The sequence below is a fragment of the Hyperolius riggenbachi genome, chromosome 1 (genome assembly GCF_040937935.1).
Source record: "Hyperolius riggenbachi isolate aHypRig1 chromosome 1, aHypRig1.pri, whole genome shotgun sequence".
NCBI lineage: Eukaryota > Metazoa > Chordata > Amphibia > Anura > Hyperoliidae > Hyperolius > Hyperolius riggenbachi.
Window position 1 is genome coordinate 90,942,840 of NC_090646.1, and position 26,497 is coordinate 90,969,336.

Genomic DNA, 26,497 nt, shown 5'->3' on the forward strand with positions numbered 1-26,497 from the left:
TGCTTGTGCGCGTGTGTGTGTGTGTGTGTGTGTGTGAGTCCAGTCTTGTGAGATGTGGGTGCCCTTCTTTAACGAAGGTACTGGCTTACAGCTATAAATGAATCCACACTCCTTTAAGGGGATCCTTCCATAAAGGTGCCCATATAATACTAGATTTGCGGCATTGATATCTGGCCGATTCAAATATAATGGCTGCTCAGTCTATCATTTCAATTGATTGCCCACCAAATCGATCAAGCATGCCACAGAGATCTCACTTGAAAGAGCTTGGTCAGGTATGCTGCAATGACGGCGTTCGATAGTCTGACAATCAGTGGACCCTGGTACTCTCCTGCTCGCACTCCCAGGGCCGGTGGTACTGCTCTGCTCTTGTGCAAGTCTTTGTGAACTGTGCAAGCACAGAGCTCCCCCGACTAAGGGAGCGCAATCAGGAGAGGACTTCTGAGGGCTGGAAGAAAACTTTTCTCTTTTAGGTTTGCCTCATGTATCCTTTAAAAAAATACTGTAGGGGGTCGGGGGAAAATGAGTTGAACTTATCAGGGGCTTCTAATGGAGTACATTTGAAATCGGCGCCGGTAGACTTGGGCACAGGATACAGCTGTTATACGGCTGATCCTGCTTCTGCACAAGTCCCGGCCGTGTTAATTACTATTCCCCCTCCAGGCCGCCATGGATAGTGGGGGAATGATATAATTCGGCTTCCAGCGATTGCTGGAGGCCGAATTATTGTGTTTTTTAAGCAACCTCGGCTCCATCTTCTGAAGGAGCCGACGTTACTCACTGAGCGCTGCAATAGGAGTGATTCCTATTGTAGTCTATGGAGGCGCCGGCTGTGCCCAAATCTAGCAGCGCTGAAAAGCACTGCTCCGGGCTACTAATGGTCCCCCGCAGACATCCTGTGCCTGCGCAGCCACTCACCAATGCTCCGGCCCCACCTCCCAGTTCACTTCTGGAATTTCAGACTTTAAAGTCTGAAAACCACTGCGCCTGCGTTGCCGTGTCCTCGCTCCCGCTGATGTCACCAGGAGAGTACTGCACAAGCACAGACCATACTGGGTCTGTGCAGTACTCTCCTGGTGACGTCAGTGGGAGCGAGGGACACGGCAACGCAGGCGCAGTGGTTTTCAGACTTTAAAGTCTGAAATTCCAGAAGTGAACCGGAGGTGGGGCCGGAGCATCGGTGAGTGGCTGCACGGGCACAGGATGTCTGTGGGGGACCATTAGAAGCCCCGGGTAAGTTCAACTCATTTTCCCCCAACCCCCTACAGCATTCCTTTAAAGTAAACCTGTAACCCTTACATCAGTAGGGGAAAGCCTCTCGGATGATCCGGGAGCTTCCCTGATCCTCCGTCACCCTTATTGCCAGCCTGGACCTTTCTTAAATTGATGGTCAAGCTCCCCTCTGTGTATGAGCATCTGCATAGTAGCACAGATCCACTCATGCGCAGAGGGGGAAAAAAAACTGTGCTCAAGTGGTCCCTGCTACTGCGCAGTGTGGCCGCACACATACAGGGAGAGGAGCGCAGCCATGAGCAATCTTCAACTTTGATATCGAAGATAGTTTACAGGTTTCCGGGGGAGTGCACAAAGATTGTAATACAGGGGGGGAGTGGGTGAGTCTTCTATTAAGAAGATATGGTAAAAAGAAGTGCAGAGTACGAGGGAAGGACTTACCGCATCCTGCCGCCACACTCCTCTCCTTCCCCTCGCTCCGGTCCTGTGGATGCTGGGGCGTTTCTCTGCTCATCCTGGAGCTGGCAAGATGGCGGGACAGAGTGGCCACCTACCACTATACCGCTCCGGGTCCTCCGTACTTGTGCCATACTTCTGCACTGTAATCCCAGCGGCATCCACAGGACAAGAGCGAGGGGGAGAGGAGCAGGTGGGCAGGATCAGGCGCAGTATGGAAGTGTTTGCAGTGTACAGTGTAGTGTTAGTGCAGTACAGTGTAGTGTAGCTGCAAAAAGGTCCATAAGAGTCCAATGAACTATAGAAGCACCTAGGTTTAGTATTTATTTTCCCGATTTTTACCCTCTAAACCTAGGTGCATCTTATAGTCCGGAGCATAGTATATTCTGAAAATGCAGTACCTATAAGAAATGCTGTGACTGTGCTCAGACTTTAATAAACTGTAGTGCACATTTTTCTATCACTTTAAAGCTCGGGGATAGAAGAATGCACATAACAGTATCTCAGGATGAGGCCGGCTCCAGTTGTTTTTCACATTCCAGTTCAATAACAGGTTGAGCGTATTGGCATGTGAGTCACCATACCCAGCAGAGAACCTTTAAAATCAGAGGAATCCAGCCGCACAGCGCAGGCACTTGAGAGGCAGAATCAGGTCGAGCCAAGAGCAACAGGAGAAGCCAGGTGCTTCTGCCTCCGCTCTGCAAATTGTTTGTCCAAACATGAAACATACCAGCAAGTAGGTTGCTATGGCGACATCTTCATATACAAACTTTTCAGGATCTGTCACTTCAGGCCAAACCTGTGCAGGGGAGAGAAAACAAAAACCCCACGTTAATGTCTGAAGGTATTGATTTTGCAAGCAAGAGATAAACTGCTTCAGAAATATTGCCGAAAACAAAATGTCTACCAGAATAAACATACAGAAACAAGCTGACTCACTGTGTGAATACTAAACGGAACAAGGAATAGCAATTTGGTTGAAAATAGGATAGAAGATGTATAAAAGGCAAGTTGCAGACAAAATACACTTTCCATGAGTGAAATCTAGTTGCTTGTACACTGCAGCTGCAAATCACGATCTCAAACGTGCTGCAATCTGATCACGACTTGCAACTACAGTAATTAAAAATTGGGATTTTCCAAATGTTGCAGTGCCATTTTTCTTGCAATCAGAGAGAGGAGTGGAGGGGTTTCATGCAGCATAAAATTTGCATTGTAATCTGCTTGCGCTCTGTTGAAACTAAACGCAAACGACTGGAAACTGCCTGCTGCACTAAGTTTCTGTTTAAAGGGGAACTTTAGCCTAAACAAACATACTGTCATTAAGTTACATTAGTTATGTTAATTAAAATAGTTAGGTAATATAACCTCTTAACCCCCCCCCCCTCTCGCCCCCCCCCCCCCCCGTTTTAGAAGAACAGGCAAATGTTTGTGATTTCATGGGGGCAGTCATCTTTTCGGTTGAAAAGAGGTGACAAGGAGCATGAGACTCAGTTCCAACTGTCCCGTGTCCTGATCACCAGTCCCAGCTGCGCGCTCTAGGCTTCAAATCTCAAATTCAAAATAAGAAAAAAATTAAAAAGTATGCGCCAAAACAGCAGAAGGAGAAAAACAACATCAGAAATCCCATCATGCTTTGCACAGCATCAGGGGAAAAATGCCCACGCAGTTTTCTTTTGTGCAGCTAAAATGAGGCTTGGGTAAGAAAAGTTCTGATGCTGTAAATTGTTAAAGGGACACTTAAGTCAGGAATAAAAAAAAATCAGTTTTACTTGCCTGGGGCTTCTACTAGCCCCCTGCAGCTGTCCCATGCCCTCACAGTCACTCACGGTGCCTCCGGTCCCCCGTCACCAGCTAGTTTCATTTTTGCTGACAGGCCCTAACAGGGAGTCGGTAGGCTTTCCGTGCCTGCGCAGGCCTGGCCACGCATATCCTTCATGTTCCCGTCCTCAATAGCGTCCTGCACAGGCGCAGGACGCTATTGCAGACGGGAATGCAAAGAAAAATCCGCATGGCCAGGCCTGTCAGCGAAAACTAAACTAGCTGGCGGCGGGGGACCGGAGGATCCATGAGTGACTGCGAGGGCACGGGATGGCTGAAGGGGGCTGGTAGAAGCCTCAGGAAAGTAAAACTGATATTTTATTCCTGGCTTAAGTGTCCCTTTAAAGAAACACCAAGCGGTTTCAGAGCTGCTGAGTAGATTTTTAGTCTGGAGGTTCACATTAAAGTTCACCCATGACCAAATAAACATAAGGATTACTACTTACCTGGCGCTTCCTCCAACACCCTGTAGGTCGTGGGCTCCCTCGGTGTCCATCCGGTCCAGTCCGTTCTTCCGCACTAATTTCCGATACAGTCCCATGGCCAGCAGCGTTCTATTACAACCTTTAACTGCGCAGGTGCAAAATGCTCCTGGGCACAGCCAGAGATTTACTATATCTTTAAGAAACACCACAGCTGTGAAACAGCCCTCATCCAAGTCTGCAACGATCTGCTCATGGCAAGGGACAGAGGGGAATGTTCCATCCTAATCCTGTTGGATCTCTCAGCGGCTTTTGATACAGTTGACCATGAAATCCTGCTTAACAGACTGCAGGAGTACTGTGGCATCAGTGGATCAGTCCTCCAGTGGTTCAGATCATTCCTGACTGACAGAACACAGAGAGTATCCCTAGGACCTATAATGTCCAAACCTGCACCTCTACAATTCGGAGTGCTACAAGGATCAATCCTATCCCCTCTGCAGTTTGCAATCTACATGTTGCCACTCGGTATACTTATCCAACGACATGGCCTGACGTACCACTGCTACGCCGATGACACACAGCTATACCTGTCCTTCAAACCTGGTGGAACAGACCCTACTCCAAAAATAAACTCTTGCTTAGCTGAGCTACAGGCATGGATGAATGATAACTGGTTGAAACTGAATGCTGACAAAACTGAGGTCCTCTTTGTCCAAAGCCAGTGCTCGCCATCAAAACAGCTCTATCCTAAAGCAACACCAATCAGGATTGGGAATTCAGACATAAACAGCTCCAACCTTGTGCGCAGCCTTGGCGTACTAATAGATGGGGATTTAAGTTTCAGAAACCAAATTATATCTGTAGTTAATTCTTCCTACTTTCATCTGAAGAACATTGCAAAGATTAAACATCTGATTCCCCAGAGAATCTTCCAACCCTAGTTCACGCCTTCATCACATCACGGCTGGATTACTGCAATGCCCTTTATGCTGGCCTCCCCAAAAAGGACCTGCGTCGCCTGCAATTAGTGCAGAATGCCGCTGCCAGATTGCTAACAAACCAGCCTCGCCACTGTCACATTACACCGATCCTTCGCTCACTGCACTGGCTACCAGTAGAATGGAGAATACTCTTCAAGATTGGACTGCTGACATTCAAATCCCTGCACAATCTGGGCCCTGGATACATGAAGGACCTGCTGAAGCTGCACCACACCTCTCACAACCTCAGATCAGCAAGTTCTATAAACTTGGTCACTCCCAGAGTGCACCTCAAAAAATCTGGAGATAGAGCCTTCTGTCATGCTGCCCCTACTCTTTGGAACTCCCTGCCACACCCAGTAAAGACAGCACCATCCCTGGAGCTATTCAAATCCAGACTGAAAAGCCACCTGTTTAGCCTGGCATTTCCGAACTTATAAAATTCTTCCTCTGTACCACAATGGTCTGAGCCATGCTTATGCACTTAGAGTCCTATGGGAGAAAAGCGCTCTACAAATGTTATTTGTTGCTGTTGTTGTTATATCAGAGTTTACTATAATGAGATTCTACTGTATAAAACTGTGGTTATAGTTTGCCAGTGTCCATATATGAACCTGTGGTTATAATTTGCCGGTGGCTTTATATAAAGCCGCAGTTGTATAAAACCTGGTTGAGAGAATATAATAATAATAATAATAAATATATATATATATATATATATATATATATATATATATATATATATATATATATATAAATATAAACTAATATAATAAATGGGAAAGTTTGGATGTTTGTTACTCGATCACGCAAAAATGGCTGAACGGATTTGAATGAAATTTGTCACACACATAGTACATTACCTGGAATAAAGTATAGGATACTTTTTATTCCCATAACCAAAAAGGGGGCGAAGACAAATACAAATTTCAATGGAAAATGTAAACTGCAGCCATTCTTACACTGTTAATGGTAGGGTTCTCAAACTTTGCACAGTTGGTTACTGGGTGACTGGAATTAATATTCAGAAAAGTGGGTGGAGTCTATAAAAGCCAATCAAAATTAACCTATTGATTTTCAAGGGGAATATTTACATTGCTGCCATTCTTGCACTGTTAATGGCACAAGCCTCAAACCTGGTACAGTTGATCATTGTGTGACTAGGGTTCAATTTCAGAAAGGGGGTGGAGCCACAAACAGCCAATTAGATTTGTTTCATTCCAATCCAAATTATTAATGCCAAACACCGCAAAGCTCACAAACTTGGTAATTGAGTAATTGATTAATTGTGTGTTAGGGTTAGAAAAGTGGGCACAGCCTACACCAGCCAAATACATAAGTGGGCAACGCCGGGTCATAAGTGGGCGGAGACAAATACAAATTTTACTGGGAAAATGTAAACAGCAGCCATTCTTACACTGTTAATGGTAGGGTTCTCAAACTTTGCACAGTTGGTTACTGGGTGACTGGGGTTAATATTCAGAAAAGCGGGTGGAGCCTACAAAAGGCAATCAAAAATTACCTATTGATTTTTCAGGGGAATATTTCATCGCTGCCATTCTTGCACTGTTAATGGCACAAGCCTCAAACCTGGTACAGTTGATCATTGCGTGACTGGGGTTTACATTCATAAAACAGGGTGGGGCCACACACAGCCAATATGATTTGTTTCATTTTAATGCAGGTTATTGATGCCAAAGACCGCAAAGCTCACAAACTTGGTCATTGAGTAATTGATTAATTGTGTGTTAGGGTAAGGAAAAGTGGGCGCAGCCAGCACCTTCAAAATACATAATCGGGCAATGCCGGGTCATCAGTAGGCGGAGACAAATGCAAATTTCACTGAGAAAATGTAAACTGCAGCAATTCTTACACTTTTAATGGTAGGGTTGTCAAACTTTGCACAATTGGTCACTGGGTGATTGGGATAAATATTCAGAGAAGTGGGTGGAGCCTACAAAAGTCAATCAAAATTCACCTATTGATTTTCAAGGGGAATATGTAATTGCTACCATTCTTGCACTGTTAATGGCACAAGCCTTAAACCTGGTACAGTTGGTCATTGGTTGACTGGGGTTCAAATTCAGACAAAGGGGTGGAGCCACAAACAGCCAATCAGATTTGTTTTATCTCAATGCAAATTATTGATGCCAAAGACCGCAAAGCTCACAAACTTGGTTATTGAGCAATTGTGTGTTAGGGATAGAAGTAATAGGAGGAGCCAACACCAGCCAAATACATACCCGAACAATGTCAGGAAATCAGTGGGTGGAGAAAAATACAAATTTCATTGCAAAAATGTAAACTGCAGCCATTCTTACACTGTTAATGGTAGGGTCCTCAAACTTTGCACAGTTGGTCACTGGGTGACTGGGATTAATATTCAGAAAAATGGGTGGAGCCTATAAAAGCCAATCAAAATCCACCTATTGATTTTTAAGGGGAATATTTAATTGCTGCCATTCTTGCACTGTTAATCACCTGTACCTGGTACACTTGGCCATTGGGTGATTGGGGTTTAAATTCAGAAAAGGGGTGGAGCCACAGCCAATCAGATTAATTTTATTTCATTGCAAATTATTGATGCCAAAGACCGCAAAGCTCACATACTTGGTCATTAAGTAATTGTGTGTTAGGGTTAGGAAAAGTGGGCAGAGCCAACACTATACACAATCAATCGATTCCGGACTCAACCCTTGCACGAATAATCTTCAGAATTTATTGTAATAATTCGGGAGTAAGGGTTAATGTTCTGGAAAAGTTTTGTGCCCACCCCTTAATGCTTTGGAGGGGTGTGTCAATATGTGTGTGTTTATATGAAGGTCTAAGTTTGTTCAGATGGTTAAGCACTTGAGAAAGGGCATGTTGCCCGAAACGTTGTGCTTTTTGTCTGCTGTATAACCGCATACATTATTACAATAAATTCTGAAGATTATTCGTGCAAGGGTTGAGTCCGGAATCGATTGATTGTGTATGGACTGGATTATGATTGGAGGCTTGATGGACCTCCTACCACGATCTGTGACTCCCAGAGATTAACAGAGTGATTCCTGAGGTCTGTGGACAACCCCCGTTGTGTCAGAGCCAACACTAGCCAAATACATACCCGGGCAACGCCGGGCGTCCAGCTAGTGTGTGTGTGTGTGTGTGTGTGTGTGTGTGTGGTGTGTGTGGTGTGTGTGTGTGAGTGGGAGTGTGTGTGTGGTGTGTGAGTGGGAGTGTGTGTGTGTGTGTGAGTGTGTGTGAGTGGGAGTGTGTGTGTGTGTGTGTATAGTGTGTGTGTGTGTGTGTGTGTGTATAGTGTGTGTATAGTGTGTGTATAGTGTGTGTGTGTGTGTGTGTGTGTGTATAGTGTGTGTGTGTATAGTGTGTGTGTGTGTGTGTGTATAGTGTGTGTGTGTGTGTGTATAGTGTGTGTGTGTGTGTGTATAGTGTGTGTGTATAGTGTGTGTGTGTGTGTGTGTGTGTGTGTGTGTGTATATAGACTGTGTGTGTGTGTGTGTGTGTGTATATAGACTGTGTGTGTGTGTGTGTGTGTGTGTGTGTGTATATAGACTGTGTGTGTGTGTGTGTGTGTGTGTGTGTATAGTGTGTGTGTGTATAGTGTGTGTGTGTGTGTGTAGTGTGTGTGTAGTGTGTGTGTGTGTGTGTGTGTGGTGTGTGTGTGTGTGTGTGTGTGTGTGTGTGTGTGTGTGTGTGTGTGTGTGTGTGTGTGTGTGTGTGTGTGTGTGTGTGTGTGTGTGTGTGTGTGTGTGTGTGTGTGTGTGTATATCTCATGTAAAATACATACGGTACATACACTGTAAGTGTATATTTCTCCCACAGTAAAATGCACTATAAAATTATTTTTCCTATGCCACGGTCACTTACAGTAGGTAGTGAAAATCTGACAGGTTTTAGACTAGTCCATCTCTTCATAGGGGATTCTCAGTTATTTCTTTACATACAAAGGGACTTACTAAGCTGCAGTTGCTTGGTCCAACTGCAAAAATAGTATGCAAACAGGTAGGGAACCTGGCTGACATATAGATTTGTATAGATCCCTTTCTTGGTCGTGCTGTTGTAAAGAGTGAAGGCAATACTGAGAATGCCTCATGAGAAGATTGACTAGTCCAAAATCCCAATTTATATTCATATATGCATACTGATTACACACAAACACTACCCTCCACCTAGTCCGACATGTTTCACCCCCATAACTCTGGGGACAAATATAAAGTGCAAATTTATACAATGCTTGTATAGATAGCCATGAGGCTATGTTATATGATACATGACATAGTTGTATTTAAATTGTTTTGTGCACCTTACGCACTACTGCACTTTATAATTTGTTCCCTGACAAAGCCCACAGAGTTATGGGGGTGAAACATGTTGGGCTAGGTGGAGGGTGGTGTTTGTGTGTAAACAATATGCATTCTGATAAGAGAGGTTAAGAGGGGACTAATTATTATTATAATTATCATTATTAATTGTATTTATAAAGCGCCAACATATTACGCAGCGCTGGACATTAATATAGGTTACAGACAATATTTAGGGGTGACATACAGCAATATGACAATACAGGAATACAAGAAAACCAGATCACACAGCACAGTATGAGTACAAAGTAATGCTTAGTCAGTCACTGGATGGGAGCATGGAGATTAGGCAAGTTAGGTTCACTCAGATGCATAGCATGGGTTCACAGTAAAGGAGGTGCATGATCAGGTAGGACACAAAAGGAGGAGGACCCTGCCCAAAGGCTTACAATCTAGAGGGAGAGGTAGGGACACGAGAGGTAGGGGACCAGAGTTCAGCTGTGGGTTAGAGCAATTGTGAGGGGTGGTAGGCCAGAGTGAAAAGGTGAGTTTTACTAATATACGACTAATATCCTTGTAATACTGAGGACCTATTGCCAAAAGGGTGTTTAAACCCATAACCCCCACCTCTCTTTCATATCAAAACTCTACAGGCAGTACAGTCAGCACCTGTTTTTAGTGATGTATTAAAAGTTACGATTTAGTTTGGTCCTTTCTCTCCAAACAAATATAAATTATGTTTTCTGATTCAAATTAGCAAAGTGTTTAAAGCATACCTGAGGAGACATGTGATATGAGATAGACATGGTTATGTTTAGTGCCAAGCAAACAAATAACTACTGTGTTCCTTTTTTCTTTCTCTGCCTGAAAGAGTTAAATATCAGGTATGTAAGTGGCTGACTCAGTCCTGACTCAGACAGGAAGTGACTACAGTGTGACCCTCACTGATAAGAAATTCCAACTATGAAACACTTTCCTAGCAGAAATGGCTTCTGAGAGCAGGAAAGAGATAAAAAGGGTCAATAGTTCATAGATTTTAGCTTACTTTACTTCAATGCATGTGTAATTGAGCAAAAACAATAAAACCCGGTAAAACTTAAAAAGTAGATTTAAACATAAAACTGTGGAATATCTTAAAAAGTCATTTTTAGAAGGAAGATAGATACAATCATTTATTTCATTTGTTTATTTTCACCTCGGGTGTCCTTTAAGCTAGTCCAAAATCTGTCAGCCTTTTAGTACCTACTGTAAGTGATAGCAACAAGGGTAAAAGGTCATTTATATTGCATTTTACTCTGGGAGAAGCGTACATTTCTATATGTACATATTTTGTATTTTACACCTTTTTGCGTTAGTGGTCCTTTAACAGAGATGGCTTACTCATCACCTGATGATTTGTGCTGCTGGGAAATGCTGTGTGGCGTACGACGGCACTCCTTGTGCCTGGGAAACAATTCATTATGATTTGGTGGTGATCTCTTCTGAGGAACGTACAGTTTGGGAGCGGAGTGATGGATGCACGGCAGCTCCTACCTTCACCATATCTTTGTATTTCCCCTTCAGGCTCTGATACAGCTTGCTATATTTATCCACAGCGATGAGCGATAGGGTGCTCTTAAAGTCGCTTCTCCTGTCCTCAGTGGACCACTTTGCCAGCCTCGGCAGCAGCTCATTTGTCATCCAGGAGATTTTGGGGTATATAACACCATCGGAGTCCCAGCGTTCTGAATAGAGAGTGATGAGGGAGAGAGACCTGGAAACAACAGTAATGAGGGAATTAAACAGGTTCATGAAACTGGGTAAGAGTAGAAAATGGAACGATTACACAACTGATGGCTGAAAAAAAAAAAATAAATAAAAAGAAGAGGCGTAGTCTCAGGTTTTTCCATTTTACTCTTTTATGCTTTAGCTAGTATATTGCAAGCTTCTTAAAGAGACTCTGTAACAAAATGTTCAGCCTTATTTCTTCTATCCTATAAGTTCCTATACCTGTTCTAATGTGGTCTGTGTTACTGCAGCCTTTTCTAGTTTCACAGTGGCTGTGTTATCTCTGTTATGTGATCTAATCTTCTCTCTTCTGTCGGCTCTGTCGGCTAAGGCTGGAATGTGTGGAATGTGCAGCACTGCTTGTCATTGGCAGAAGCTATACACACCCTCTCCAAGCTCTGTATGAGTCAGAGACTGAGCTACTCTCAAGCCTATAACACTCTAGTTAGAAGCCATGTCTTTTGTTTGTAAACACTGCCTAAAAATAGCAATTACAATCCAGGATTGCAGCAGGGAGTGGCAGAAACAGCACAGAGGGGTCCAGGAGAACATAATGAATAGAATGGTATGCTTTTTATTGTAAGAATTTTAGAGTACAGATTTTCTTTAAAGGACACCTGAAGTGAGAAGAATATGGGAGCAGCCATATTTATTTCCTTTTAAAAAGTACCAGTTGCCTGGTGTCCTGCTGATCTTTCATGCATTAGTTATGTCTGAATCACACACCTGAAACAAGCATGCGGCAGATTCAGCAAACATCTGATCTGCATATGCTCATTCAGGGTCCATGGCGAAAAGTATTGGAGGCAGAGGATTAGCAAGTCAGCAAGGCAATTATTATTATTTAGTATTTATATAGCGTCATTTTCCGCAGTGCTGTACAAAGTATATATAGTCTTGTCACTAACGGTCTCTCTGAGGGCTCACAATCTAGCATAGTCATATGTCTATGTATGTATCGTGTAGTGTATGTATCAGTCTAGAGCAAATTTAGGGGAAAGCCAATTAACTTATCTGTAGGTTTTTGGGACCTGGGAGGAAACCAGAATACCTGAAGGAAACCCACTCAGACAGAAGGAGAACATACAAACTCCATGCAGATAGTGTCCTGGCTGAGATAAGTGCTAACCACTACGCCACCGTGCTGCAATTTGCACGGTTTAAAAGAAAATCAATATGACAGCTTTCACTCCCCTCTTACTTTAAGGTACGTAGAAATGACAACACCACAACATGACCGACAGCATGACATGACTTGTATATTCCATGCACCAACCAGCTGAATAACCAATGTCGTTGTACACACTTGGCCAACTGCATCATACCAGCCCAACAGTCATGTGGAGAGATCTGCCGGATGGTTCGGGCAAACCGCCTGTTAACAGTCGCTCGTCTTGTCATTTGCCATGCACACATACACCAGATTGTTGTCCGACAAAATCCGATAACAATCAGGCGGTTTGCCGCAAGGTCTAAGCTTTTATCATGCATGCAAAAACGTGAGCGCTGTTCAGAAGTTTTAAAACTTTTTTATTTTTAAATTAACCCCTACCCATATGGGAGGTTCATAATGGTGTGCTAGAGGTGAGAGGTTGGGGGGGGGGGGGGGGGGGGGGGGGGGCGGGGGGGAGCAACATCACTTACCTATGGGGCGCTGCTCCTCTGGCCCCGGACTGCAGCTTCTGCTGACACTTGTAATTCCCAGCGGGGTCCTGTGCACGCGCACGCCCTAATTCACGCTGGGAGATATAGTCCAGGAGACGCAACTACAGCGCTGTACAGTATTCGCATCTCCTAGACTACTTCTCCCAGCATGCATTGCGGTGTGTGTGACCCCCGTCAAGTATTACAAATGCCGTAGGTAAGTAATGGTGCTCCCCCAACCCCCGCACCCCCAGTGGCACACACCATTATGAACCTCTCTTCGGGGGTTCGTTTTTTTTAAAAACTTTAAAAAATGCTGCTCAGTCCACTTTAACTCTTTTTAACCATAGAAAATGTTTTATTAGGAAAGAAAAGGCAGAATTACCATTTTTAAATCAAACAAGAGCGGGTCGGGAACCATCTGTTACAACTGCTGCGATACCTGATCACACGACAGCACAGTTGTAATTCTCAAAGAAAGATCAAACATTTCCCCGCGCTCATTACAACCAGCAGGGATTGTTTGTCGCTATAAGGACTCGTTAACACTATGAGTGTTTGCTGATTTTTTAAAGCTTTGCCGATTTTGCAAATCGCCCTAAAAACACTTGTGTAATGATTTCCTATGACAGTGTTTACAGGTAAGCGTTTTGATTTTCTGAAAATCGCAAACACGCTGCATGTACCATTTTCTGAGCCCTTTGGCTCATTGGAAGGTATAGGGAAAAAATCGCAAAGTGCTTGAAAAAGCGCTTTGTATAGCATTTTCCCAAGCTCTTTAATGAATAAATACATTATATTTATTAATTTCCGGTTACAATAGTTGACGTCAGGAAGTGTCAAAATCAATCGCTCCACAAAAGCGCAGGGAAAAGTGCTTTAAAATCACTAACCAAATTGCTCAGTACTTGCGACAGTGCTAGCTATCTGTAATGTGAACAATGCCTTAAACCCAATCTGCACGATACGATTCTTTATACAATTCGATTACGATTCTATTTACAATCCGATTAAATCCGTCATGTCCGATCGGGATTCGATTTAATTCGATTTGCCATTGTTTTGCAATGGCAAATCTAATTGAATCGAATCCTGATCGGACATGCTGGATTTAAACGGATCGTAAATAGAATCGTAATCGAATCGTATAAAGAATTGTATCGTGTAGATTGGGTTTAAGTGCTGTTGCTTTCACATAAACTGTGCTTCCACATAGCCAGCAAACAGTCCAATCGCAACTTCCAGCAGAACACGAGGGCACCAGAAGTTCCACCTTAAGATTTATTGCACACAAGAGGTTCAGAACAGGTAGCAGCAATTGCATGTGATATAAAAACATCATACATCACCCATCCAGGTGTCCCACACCTGGATGCCCTTGTCCGACAATTGTTTTGCACCTAGTGGTGCTTGGTTACCGAACTCCTGGCAACCATGGCAGAGGAAACACTTAACCCTGCCATGGAGGGGGGGGCATGTAGAAATAGTGTGTGTACACCATACCTTTCCTTGCCATCAACCCCAGCCACGGTCCAGCTCTGGGCGGCTAGTGTGAGTGCGTTACTATGGTCACTAACCACTGCTGCCGTCCAATGAGCCACGTGTATCAGGCCGCTCTATGGGCTTGCTTCTCTAAAGCATGATAACTGCTATCACAGCAGTTATCACGCGATCTTCTGCGCACAGCGCTTTGCGCGTGCAAAACATTACTCCGTGTAATAAGCGGAGGTTTGCGCGCGATCGGCCACGTGAAACAAGCGGCCGATCATGCGCAAACCTGTGCTTATCACACGGAGTAATGTTCTGCGCGCGCAAAAGATCGCGTGATAACTGCTGTGATAGCAGTTATCATGCTTTAGAGAATCAAGCCCTATGTGTGACGTAATTACATCTGCGTCAGCACCATGGTAACAGGTAAAAATACCCCGTGCCGCTCCTGCTATACCAGTCCTCCCTAAAAGGACCAGCACTTAGAGGAGCATAGCGCTACCGTCACTAGTCTAATAAACACAGGTGTGAGGGTGCACAGACTGTATATAAATAGATCACCATTAAAGTGGACCTGAACTCTTACATAAGGGCAGAAGGAAAACAGAGAGAAATGCACCCTGTATGTATTTAGAGGGTTTAGCCTGTTTGTTTCCCCCTCATTTGTGTCTAATCACAAGTTGTAGTTTGATCTCTCCCTGTGCCACGACTGCTGTGGCAGAGATGGCAGATAAGCTAATTTGAAAGCACAGGATGCTAACAATATGTCTGCTTCCACGAATCAGGAAGTAGAAACAGTGCAGATTTATTTTAGGATTTGTACCAGCTGTAACAGATACATGTTTTTATTTAAAGCTTATTATGCTGTTGTGTATCTTTTAGAGCAGAGAGGAAGTTCTGAGTTCAAGTCCACTTTAATGGCACACATTAGACCATATAAAAGGTTAAGAATACAAAAATGAGTGTGAATGAAACAAAGGACCCTTCCCTATACAGGAAAATACAAACATGAGGAGCTCACATTCCCAATGCAAAACATTTAGCTGCAATAATATTAACCATGAATTATGTCCCAATTATACACACTCCAAAGCCCAAACCTATCTGTCTGAAAAGACACTTACCTAATTTCTGTCATTAAAGTTTAACGGGCCTATGGCTTCAGTTCTAGTAATTAAAAGGGACTCCCTCTGAAACAGAAGTCTGTCCCCATCTCCACCTTTCCTTGGGGTTATGACAGCAATCAGTCCCACCATTTTCAGATGTGAGGGGTCGCTGCCGTGTACCTGTCCAAAGTGTTCCACAAGTCTAGGCACACTCTCTTCCCCCTTTCTTATAGACCTCACACGTTCAAGCAAATGTTCAAGCATAGCGTGTGTTGTTTTCCCAATGTAAAAATAAAAGCGGGGGCACAGGAGAGCATAAACCATGATCTCGGTCCTACATGTTATAAAGTCCCTAATCTGGAAGGCAACCATTCCCAATTTAAGGAGACATGACAACAGGTGGGACAATGACCACCCTTCATTCGTTGACCATCAAGCCATGTCCTGGCATGGAGTCTAACCAGGCTAGCCTTAAGGTGCGTACACATATGCGACTATAGTCGTTTGAAACGATCGTTCCCCGATCGTTTCAAGCGATCGTTTAAAAAAAAAAAAAAAAAAAAAAGCAACGACCATTAAGTCTAACGATGGACGAGCTAGATAGTTAAAAACGAATGATCTAACTTGGCGGACTTTTCCCAATGACGATCGTTTGCAAAAGTAGTACATCGTTGGAAACGGTCGTTCGTACTAGGCTTGACATGCGCATTTCACTATTTCTCCATGGAACATTTCATTTTTATGCGCAGGCGCAATAGTTGCTTTTACGTGATGTAACGTTCGTTCTAACGATCTGATCGTTACACACCCTTTAAAACTAACTTTACTTAGGTCGTTCTTTTATCAATTAAAAGTTTGTTCGTCGTTGACAACGAACGATCGTTGTTGCATGTGTGTACGTAGCTTAAGGCTTCCAGTTCTGACTATATCTAGTCAGAACTGAAAGGAGCCGTTGTTTGAAGAAAATGGTGAGCTTCTAAGAGGAAACTGACTGTGGGGTAAGTATGTATTATTCAATTGCAGGTACATCATGCATTTATTTTAAATAATTTTCCCTTTAATATCTACATACAAATATACATTTTCAGAGGCGAGCGGAGTGCCTAATGAAAAGTCTGTTACTCCCAGCACCATGTACATAAACATGAACCCTTGGGCAAGCCCAGGGATAGTGTTCATGAGCAGATCCTCAGGAAGAACACCTGAGGGCATTCCAGTCATACTTGCGTGATGAGCTGTCCTCTCATGTCTATTGAAAGCTTACCTCGAGAGCAGAGATTGACTGCAGGACTATTAACAGGTAAAATGTGTCAAACGAGATATAGGATCTTCACATTGCACTAAAGAGACTGGCCGCAAAATTAATGAAGTTCAGTAAAGCTTGTTGAGTCTCTGCGCTTCTGAGGCACATCTAGGGGTTAATTAAAAACGTAACCTGCCTGACAGCATCCCATTAATCAACGGCTTACGGAAAATTAAAGTGGATACGCGCAAGGCATTATGAATGCCCGAATCCTCATAATGCGTGTAATTTAAAAGTGAACAAACGGCCCTAATGACTTACCGAGACAAGATAAAACTGCAGATAAAAAAATAGCAGCTAAAGGAATGCAATTTAAATTTCAACAAAGTAAAGGAAAAAAAAAAAACTTGATTACCGCAAGAGTAAGTGAATCCATTTCCATTCAGGAAGAGGACTGTATTAATGAATTATCCTGGTGAACAAGCAATAACTTCAGAACAATGGCGCTGCACAAATTACCTCACGCCACAGAGACTGTGAGGGAGTTGGTCATTTAGATTACTCTTGTGCTGAATACTTTGGATTTTAGCAAATGCATTGAAGAAAAGCAATTTACTTTTGTTCTTTCAGAAAGTAATCAGTTCTACTATAGTGCAATTCCTTCCATTGTTCTACTATAATGTGATTCCAACCATCAGTGTTCTATTATATAGCGCCAACATCTTCTGCAGCGCTGTACAGCGTGTATTGTCTTGTCACATATCTGTCCATCAGGGGGGCTCACAATCTAATCCCGACCAGAGTCATTTCTATGTACAGTGCTGCCCATAATTATTCATACCTCTGGCCAATTTTGACTTAAAGTTACTTTTATTCAACCAGCAAGTAATTTGTTGACAGGAAATGACATAAGTGTCTCCCAAAAGAAAATAGGACAATGTACAAGAGCCATTATTGTGGGGGAAAAAACATTTCTCAGATTTTATTTACATTTGAGCAAAAAGTGTCTACTCCAAAATTATTCATACCCTTCACAAACTGTCACAGTCTGTGGAAAAATCCTAAATTCTACACCATTCCAAATAGTCCAAGCTGTTCTAAAGCATCCTAATTACCCTGGTTAATTGGAAACAGCTGTTTTAATCAACTCAACAGGTAAAAAACAGAAGGTCTCTGCTGTTGGTTTGTGGACAGTCCTGGCTAAGACAAAAGGAGCTCCGTGAGGACCTGCTGCTGTGCATTGTTGCTGCTCACAAGTCAGGAAAGGGCTACAAGGCCATTTCTAAACGTTTTCAAGTTCCAGTGGCTACAGTGCAAAGTATCATAAAAAAATACAAGATGTTCCGCACTGTGGTCGGAACATGAGGACGTGGTCTGAAGCCAAAAGTGACACCCATGCTGGCCAGGAGGATAGTGAGAGAGGAGAAAAATAATCCAAGGATCACAACCAAGGCCATCCTGGTGAATCTAGGCTCTGCTGGTGGCAAATGTCTCAAGGCAGACAATCCAACGGACACTACACACTGCTGGGTTCCATGGTTGCAAACCAAAGAGGATACCACTTCTCCAGATAAGGCACACAAAGGCTCGCTTGGCCTCTGCAAACACTCATCTGGACAAAGAAAAAGACTTCTGATCTTCTGTGTTATGGCCAGATGAAACAAAAATTGAATTTTTGGTCACAATGATGTTTCCTTCACTTGGCATAAAAAAGGAGAAGCCTTCAACTCAAAGAACACCATCCCCACTGTCTAACATGGTGGTGGGAACATAATGCTTTGGGGGTGTTTTTAAGCCAATGGACTAGGGAACCTAATCACAGTAAACTGCACCGTGAAAAAAGAGCAATATGGGGATTCTCAACACCAGGCAGTCTGCAGAGAAACTTGGCTTTAACATTTTGGAGTGGCCCAGCCAGAGTCCTGACTTGAATCCAATTGAGAGTCTGTGGAGGGAGCTAAAGATCAGGGTGAAGCCTATCATAATATAATTGTTCTGGTGGGTATATTATGCATGTTATGCAAGTTGCTTCGTCACCCCCTTGATTTTAACTTGTTTTAAGTGCCCCCAACTTATTTAGCAAAGAACTATTGCTTTATTATATCCTGGTGCGACCTTTGGTCTTTCCTTCTTTTACTTGGTCAGTTGCACAGGATATTGTATTTTTGATCATTTTCTGATACATACATATACAGTTTGTTGGTGCTGACTTAAAATACAATTTCCTCGTTCAAACTATAGTGGCTCTATGATGTGGTCTTCAAGAAGTCTGAATTAAATAAAGAAAAAAAGGTTTGTGGACTTAACATATGCAGGTATGGAGATGCAGAAGGGTTGCCGGTCAGTTAAATCAGTAAGACATGTGAAGGAATTCTATCATTACACCAATTTGAATGGAAGACTCCACTTTAATTTGAAGCTCTGTGAAATATTACAGCTAGTTTACCTCTGGAACATCCCAATGGAAGAAGTGCCAAAGCTTAATGGTAGATCCACAAATACTGACTGGTTCAGTTACTATCAGGAAATGTGCTCTGAAATGGTTAGAATGGTGAGATTTTAGGCGCCCATGCTCATGATGGAATTTTTGCAGGCACTTGTATTGGCCTGAGGAAGCGGGCTGAGACCATTGAAACGCGTTGTCTAATGGTCATGAATATATCTTTTTCCATTACTAATGGTTTGTTCTTTTGAGAAGGTAAGACGCTACACTACTCATTTACATATCAACTACTAGTCACATACTATCAAGGGTGCCTCCATCAGTGTTTTTAGTACAATGGGATGGGATTTATTAACGCTTGTTTAACCTCCTAAGCGGTATGCCAGGCACTGTGTCGGGCATGCCGTTCAAGAGGTTTTGTTGCCTCAGGAGTCCCCCCAGGATTAATCCATTAGGTTTGGTATAATGAGAGACACCAAGAGCCAATATAGTGTAGTATGTACTGGAGATGGGTTGTGGAAACGTAATACTATATACTCATATATACTTGGGTTACCGTCCAGGTCACCACTATACAGGCAGGTGAGGAGATTAGGAGGAGATTAGACCTGTCCTCACTCAGGATTAGGATGCCGCTCTCTGTAAAGATGTTACACCACAGTCGATAGGCACCCTGGTGAGGGTATCCGTGTGCTAAGCTGATATGGCGCTGTAGTCCAGCAGCTCCCAAAGCATAGGTAGAAGAGATCAGCAGCACCACGTAGATGTATTCAAGCTCTTTATTGCATAAAGATAACGCCCAGGGACAGCGACAGAGGCTGTTTCGGAGGCAAACTCTTTCCTCAAGCTGTATAGGCACACTCCTGAGTGAGTGAGCCTATAGAGCTTAAGGAAGGAGTTTGCCTCCGAAACAGCGTCTGTCGCTGTCCCTGGGCTTTATCTTTATGCAATAAAGAGCTTAAATACATCTACGTGGTGCTGCTGATCTCTTCTACTTTTTCTCTCTGTAAAGATGGAGAAAGGAGGATCCAATTCCCCTCCACCAGGTGTGGAAATCGTAGTTTATACAAAGGAACAGAGGTGCCAAAAGAGTAAAAACAGTTCTTAAAAAGGTTTAAAATGGAGTAGGTAGAGGTGGACTTACCCCTCCAATGCAGATACAAGAGATTGTCGATTTAGACAAAAATTGGTTTATTTACATACTCCAAAAGGTGCAACGCGTTTATACGCGGGTATATCCCACTTCTTCAGGCTATACAAGGGAGCATATAACAATAAGCATCTGGGTCTGAGCTTAGTGCCTCTGTTCTTTTGTATAAACTATTAGGTTTGGCTGATCTAAATGTTAGCTAGCACTAGGCGAACTAGTGCCGGTGCCCCACACCCCACGATCGCCGGCGATCCAGCCGTTATATACACAATACCTAGCCTCTATCCAGCGACATCCGCAGCCTCCCCGCCCAGCCCTGGTCTTCTCTATGGAAGGATCAGGATTGCGCATGACACAACGTCATGTACGATCCTCCCATAGACAAGACCGAAGCTGTGCGGGGAGGCTGTGGTGATTGCTGGATAGAGGCTGGGTAATGTATGTAGTGACTGGATCAGGGGCGATCGGGGGTGGGGGGGCGCCTATACTAGCTAGCCTATTGCTAACTAACATTTAGATCAACCACCAAACCTGATAGATTATCCATGGGGGGGGGGGGGGGGGGGGGGGTAACGACTCCTGAGGCAGCAAAACCTCTTGAACGGCATGCCTGACACAGTGCCGGGCATACTGCTGAGGAGATTAACTAAGGATTTTTACTGTACATGATGTATCCATGATGTGTATAAGTTGGGCTATTGCTTGTTGCTGCTGAGGCTTCCTGATTCATGATGAAGATTATGCAACTAGGATGAACACCAAATCCTTGTACTGTTGATGTCAATAAAACTTCCTATATACTCCAGGCATCTGAAGGCCTGTGTCTGTGCTAACAGCTCTGAGAACTTTCCATAGGTAAGACTATTTATTTCAGAAGGAAGTTTTAAAAGTGCTCAAAACCTGCTGATAGAATCCCTTACATTACTTTGCATGTATCTAGATGTTTAAGAGGAGATTAATGAGGTTTCCCGAAAACTTCCCCAGTGTAGTTCCTGCATTACTCTAGAATTCCTGTAGGCATTCTGTTTCTCCCTTACAATGCATAAAAAATTAAGCAGAAGCACAAAGCATGTTAATTGGAAACAACCTAATTGTCTCTTGAGAGTATGCGTGTCTATCTGAGGTGAGGATGGTTGGACTGTAATGCTTAGAGTAGCAGGTGCTGATGAGAATGGTACAATGCTCTTGTGCTAACCTGCACCAGAATACCTTTAAACATGTGAAATAAATACACATTGTCATCCTGCTAATGAGAGAGTCAGTACACAGAAGTTACAGGTGGCATTGCTTATGACAGCTAGCTCTGCTTAAAGGGGGAATAAACGAATATAATTAAGAAATGAAATGGAAATCCTAACTACCTGGATGAGAAGCACAGACCATACATCATATGGCCAAGCCTGGGATTTAATGCTAATACATGCAGCGCGGAAAACTCTCACCGTTCCACTCACCATTCATCATCCGCGACGTGTGCAAGACGGATTTGATAAATGTTGTTTTCCTTGACCTGAATCTGTCCCTGGCTTGGCTCTTCCAGTGGTAGGAATGTCACCACTCTGCTGGAGGTATCTGGAAAAGGAGCCAGAAAAACACACACATGACTGATCTCTCATTAATTCACTGGCACTAAAGGATGGCTCAGGTTTATCGCTGAGGAACACCTTGATCTGCATTGCAAAGCTTTGCGTTGTCTCAAGCTATGTACAGGAAAATAATTCACTCCTTGAGAAATATGACCTGGTTTTTAACCTTGTGGACAAATTACTCCTTTTAAAGAGACTCTGGAGCCTAGAAAAAAAACAGGTTTTACTTTAAAAACCTGTTTAACTTAATCACCCCACCTAAAACGCCGCATCCCCGCAGCTGAAAACGCCATAAATCACCCCAAACTCCCTGGGTAAAAATCCACGACTTTCCTGGTCGTGGATTTTGCTGCCCACAGTGCAGAGCTTTGGGCTGTAGCTCTGCCTCCATGCGCGTCAATCCGCACGTATCTCCGCCTCTCCCCTGCCCCTTTCAGTGATGGAAGACTGAGAGGGGCGGGGGAGAGGCGGAGATACGTGCGGATTGACGCGCATGGAGGCAGAGCTACAGCCCAAAGCTCTGCCTCCCCCGGGCACTGTGGGCAGCAAAATCCACGACCAGGAAAGTCGTGGATTTTTGCCCATGGAGTTTGGGGTGATTTATGGAGTTTTCAGGCGCAGGGGATGCAGCATTTTGGGTAGGGCAATTATGTTAAACAGGTTTTTTAAGTAAAAACCTGTTTTTTTTCTAGGCTTCAAAGTCTCTTTAAATAATAATAATGAATATGGGACTATTCACCAGATACATGGATTCATCTCTTCAGGGATGTTTTATGCTGCTATGTTACAAACCTTCTGTTATTTGAACAGCAGCTTTAAAGTGAACCTGTAGTTAGAGGGATATGGAGGTTGCCATATTCATTTAAACACTGTCAATGTCTGTCTTGCTGATCCTCTGCCTCCAGTGTGTAAAAGCAGCAGGGTTAGCCATACTATGGCAGGAAAAAACATATGTAATTACTTGTTCTACTTATACAACAGATGTATTGTACTGTCTAGCTTTTGATTTCAGTGAATTTTATACTAAGACTTTTATATAGTAAATAAAGAGAATTCTGTTCCTGGCATTTGCCATCTTGATTCCCTTTGACTGAAGCCAATCCTGATGCCATTTCCTCCCAAGAATCTGCACTGTCATAGCTAGCTTGCTTTGTAAACATTTGTGCACAGCCAGTATAGGTCAGATTTCAGCTTCATAATGAACTGCCCTCGGCCAATCAGTGAGGAGCAGGCATGTGAGAGGGTGATAACAAGCTTCCTACTCGCCGGCAATGGCGAAACTGACTGGGATAAGATTTATTACAGCACAAAAATTGATTAGAATGGAATGCTTGCAATGCAGGGTGAGGTTCCAGGCTGCATAATGAACACAGTGCAGTGGGTAAATGGAACTTGATTTTGTGGCTGACAATCCCTCTTTAAAGAAAAACAGAGACAGAGGAAAACGTAAGCCTAGTACACACTTAATTTTGATTGGTCAATCACTGAACAATTTTACTACCTCCATGTAGTATGAGGGTCAACAGATATTGAATACTATAAGCATATTGTATAGGTAAACCCTCATACTATACAGAGGTGGTAAACCTGATCAGTAATTGGACAATTATAATGAAAAGTGGGTACCAGGCTTTTCTTACCTGGATCTTCTTCCAGCCTCCTGCAGTCTATAAGCTCCCTCGGAATCTTAATTGTCCCCTTCGTTGTGTTCCTGCCTTCTCCAAAAGACTGCCAACTGCACTCCTTAAAATGTACTGCTGTAGCCCAGAGCGTTCTGTGCACTGGCTTGTTTCTATGGGCATGCGAACCGCGGAGACGGATTGAGCGGCAGGGGGGTGGGTGCAGCAGCAGGGGGAGCGGGCATAGCTTAGTTACAACTCACCTTCCACAATCCCCTGCAGCCTCTATCTTCTTCCTGTCCCAGGCGTCCATCGCGTTGGTAAACGCGCCCCCAGTAATGACGTGACCGCATGTCATCACAGGTGGCGATGTTACCAACGTGACAGATGTCGGGAACAGAAAGAAGAAAGAGGCTGCGGAGGATCGCGGAAGGCGAATTGTAACTACACTATGCCCGTTACAGTAGACATACTGTACCCGGTCCTCAAGTACTTCCGAAGAATATGGACTCGTACGTGCGCAGTACGCTTGTCTTTGGAAGTAATCAGGAACATGAGAGTAGTGCCAAAGAGCTTTTTAACCTAGCAGGTCTAATGGCTTTGATCGGGAATGGTACAGGAAGAAATGGACAGAGCGAAGACCAGGGAGGCTTATGGTATCCAGGCCTTTCCCTCTACAGAGCTTTGTATAAAAACATTTTTTTTCTTCAGATGTCCTTTAGGCCTCGTTCACATCAGGGCCGTTTCTGTGCGCTTTTCACAGCGCATTGTGCATTATTCACAAAGCTTTTTTACCTGATTTCCTGTTTTCACCTTATCTATGTTACATTTTTAAGCTCCCAAAGAGCAAAAATATATAATTAAGGTAAGAAAAGTAATATTGAAATGAAATTAATCAGGAACAACGTACTTTGAGTGATTATTTTGCTTGTAAATGTGCTGAAAGGCTATTTATCAATTGGGTAATAAATAAGTCATTTATGAGAAGTTTTGTGAATAGAGCCAATTGGCTTGTGCGTTCGGCTAGGTATTGATTTTCCCATGTGATTGCATGTGCCTGGTTCACATCTATGTGCTGCACTGAGCTGAGTTACATAAACGTGGTGTTGCATGCATTTCTGTGCATTGAGCTGTGAAGCGCACATCAATGTAAGTGAATGGGTGCACTTTTTTAGCGCATAGAAGCGAATGCGGTTTTTACTCCTAATTGGAAAAAAAAATTCTAATGAAAACAAAGCTACTGCTACAATAAGCAAAACATTATGAAAAAAAAACAAAAAAAAAAACCCAAAAACTTGTTTATGCGCATGTAAACGCATGGGTCTGCTTAAAAAAAAAAAAAAAAAAAAATCGAAATGCACTGAAACGCGCGCTAAACCGTGCACCAACTCAATGCATTTTTTACATGTTTCTGAACACACTCAATGTGGATGAGGCTTAAATGGCGCTGATGTCTGTTACCACGGATTAGCATGTTGCTAAATTATTGCAAATACCTCTTGCAATTTTGTAGTGGTTCTGGGTCACCATGAGTTTAGCTGGGTACTCTGTATACACATGTTGGGGATCCTAATAAGTGTGCAATAAAACATCAAGGGTTTTAGGGCTACAGTCAGTTATCAGTGAGGGTTACCCTGTGTTAGGACTAGATCCCGACTTGAGAAAACTATTGTTTACATCTCTGAATGTTTAGCCCTTTCAGTGAGAAAAAGAAAAAAAAAATGAACAGTGAGGGAATGACACTGTGCATGTTTATCTCATGTCATGTCAGTCCAGGTATCCCTTAAAGGATACATGAGAAAAAGATTAAAAAAATGCTGACCTATTTAGGTTCAGGTTGGCGGCTTGAGTGTATGAGAGTGCCTATGCATAACGTTCCCAGCACGCGCTCGCAGCCCTAAGCCGACCTGACCGGGTCGACTGCCGCTACGGAGGGAACCGCAGAAGAGTGGCTGCCAGTGGAGCTGTGACGAGGGACACAGAGACTTTAAAGAAAACCTGAGGTGGGAGTGATATGGAGGCTGCCATATTTATTTCCTTGTTAAAAATGCCAGTTGCCTGGCAGTCATGTTGATCTTCTGACATATGTAGTGTCTGAGTCAAAACCCTGGAACAATCATATGGCTAATCCAGTAAGTCCTGAGTCAGCTGAGTCAGAGTACCTGATCTGCATATGCTTATTCAGGGTCTATGGCTAAAAGTAGGCAGAAGATCAGCAGGACAGCCAGAGAACTGGTATTGTTTAAAAGGAAATAAATATGGCAGCCTCCATATCCCTCTCATCTCAGGATCCCTTTAAAGGAAACCTGAATAATGGTTTCACTTACTTGGGGCTTCTACCAGCCCCATGCGTTGTCTCTGAACAATCCTCCAGTCCCCTGCCGGGGCGAACTTTCGGGATCACAAGTCAATGGCCACTGCACCTGCGCGGCCCTGGCCGCATGCGTCCTTACCCCCCTCGCCGGAAGTGTCCTGCGCAGGCACAGTACAAGGTTTTCTCGCATAAACTGAGCAGGTGCAGTGGCCATCGACTTGGAAGTCGGCGATAAAAAAAGTTAGCCGCAGCGGGAGACCGGAGGCTGCAGGGGGCTGGCAGAACTTTTTTTTAAAACATATTTCAGGTTCGTTTTGAGTGGCTGGAAGAAGCTCCAGGTTAGTAGATCAGCATTTTTTATTTTCCTCTCATGTAGCCTTTAACCACTTAATCCTATCTGGACAATTATTATAGTCCGGATAGGAGCCATGCTAGTCTGTCTGAATGCGTATTGTTCCTGTGGCAGGTGTACACGTATGCGTGTGCGACCCCGCTCTTTCCTTATGGCATTTACGTGGCAGTGATTGACGAAGGGAAACAAGATGGTTGCAGCGCCTGGGATGAAAGGACATGACCCCGATCAGGGGCCATGTCTATTCCTAATAACTAAAGTGTACAAAAAAATAAATTAAACACTTCCTGGTAAGCCAGGATAGTTTTTGTAGCGCCATCTTGTGGCGAAAAAGTTAAATTACAGTAGGCATACATTTTTAATTAACAATTCATAAAATGAATACATTCCAACCCCCCTCCCCGGTTACCTAACACTTGTCTAAAAAAAAAAAAAAAAATCTATATATTTGCCTTAGGGACTTATTTTAATATGTATGTCATGAGGGTATATTATTGTTATTTTAGTAAAAAAGGGCTTGTAGTTATTGACCGGATGAAGAAAAAAAAATACAGCTTTATTTCCAA

At 43.4% G+C, this 26,497-nt stretch overlaps 1 protein-coding gene across 1 annotated transcript in view; it reads right to left on the reverse strand.

Moving 5' to 3' along the window:
* Nucleotides 1-26,497, reverse strand: part of TRMT44 (tRNA methyltransferase 44 homolog) — a 72,772-nt gene that overhangs the window by 42,932 nt on the left and 3,343 nt on the right. Inside the window, exons 2-4 of the mRNA XM_068276668.1 lie at nucleotides 21,515-21,632; nucleotides 10,753-10,972; nucleotides 2,420-2,488 (exon numbers count right to left, since the gene is read on the reverse strand). Of these exons, the coding sequence (XP_068132769.1) occupies nucleotides 2,420-2,488; nucleotides 10,753-10,972; nucleotides 21,515-21,632 (407 nt within the window). The remainder of the gene's footprint in view (nucleotides 1-2,419; nucleotides 2,489-10,752; nucleotides 10,973-21,514; nucleotides 21,633-26,497) is intronic.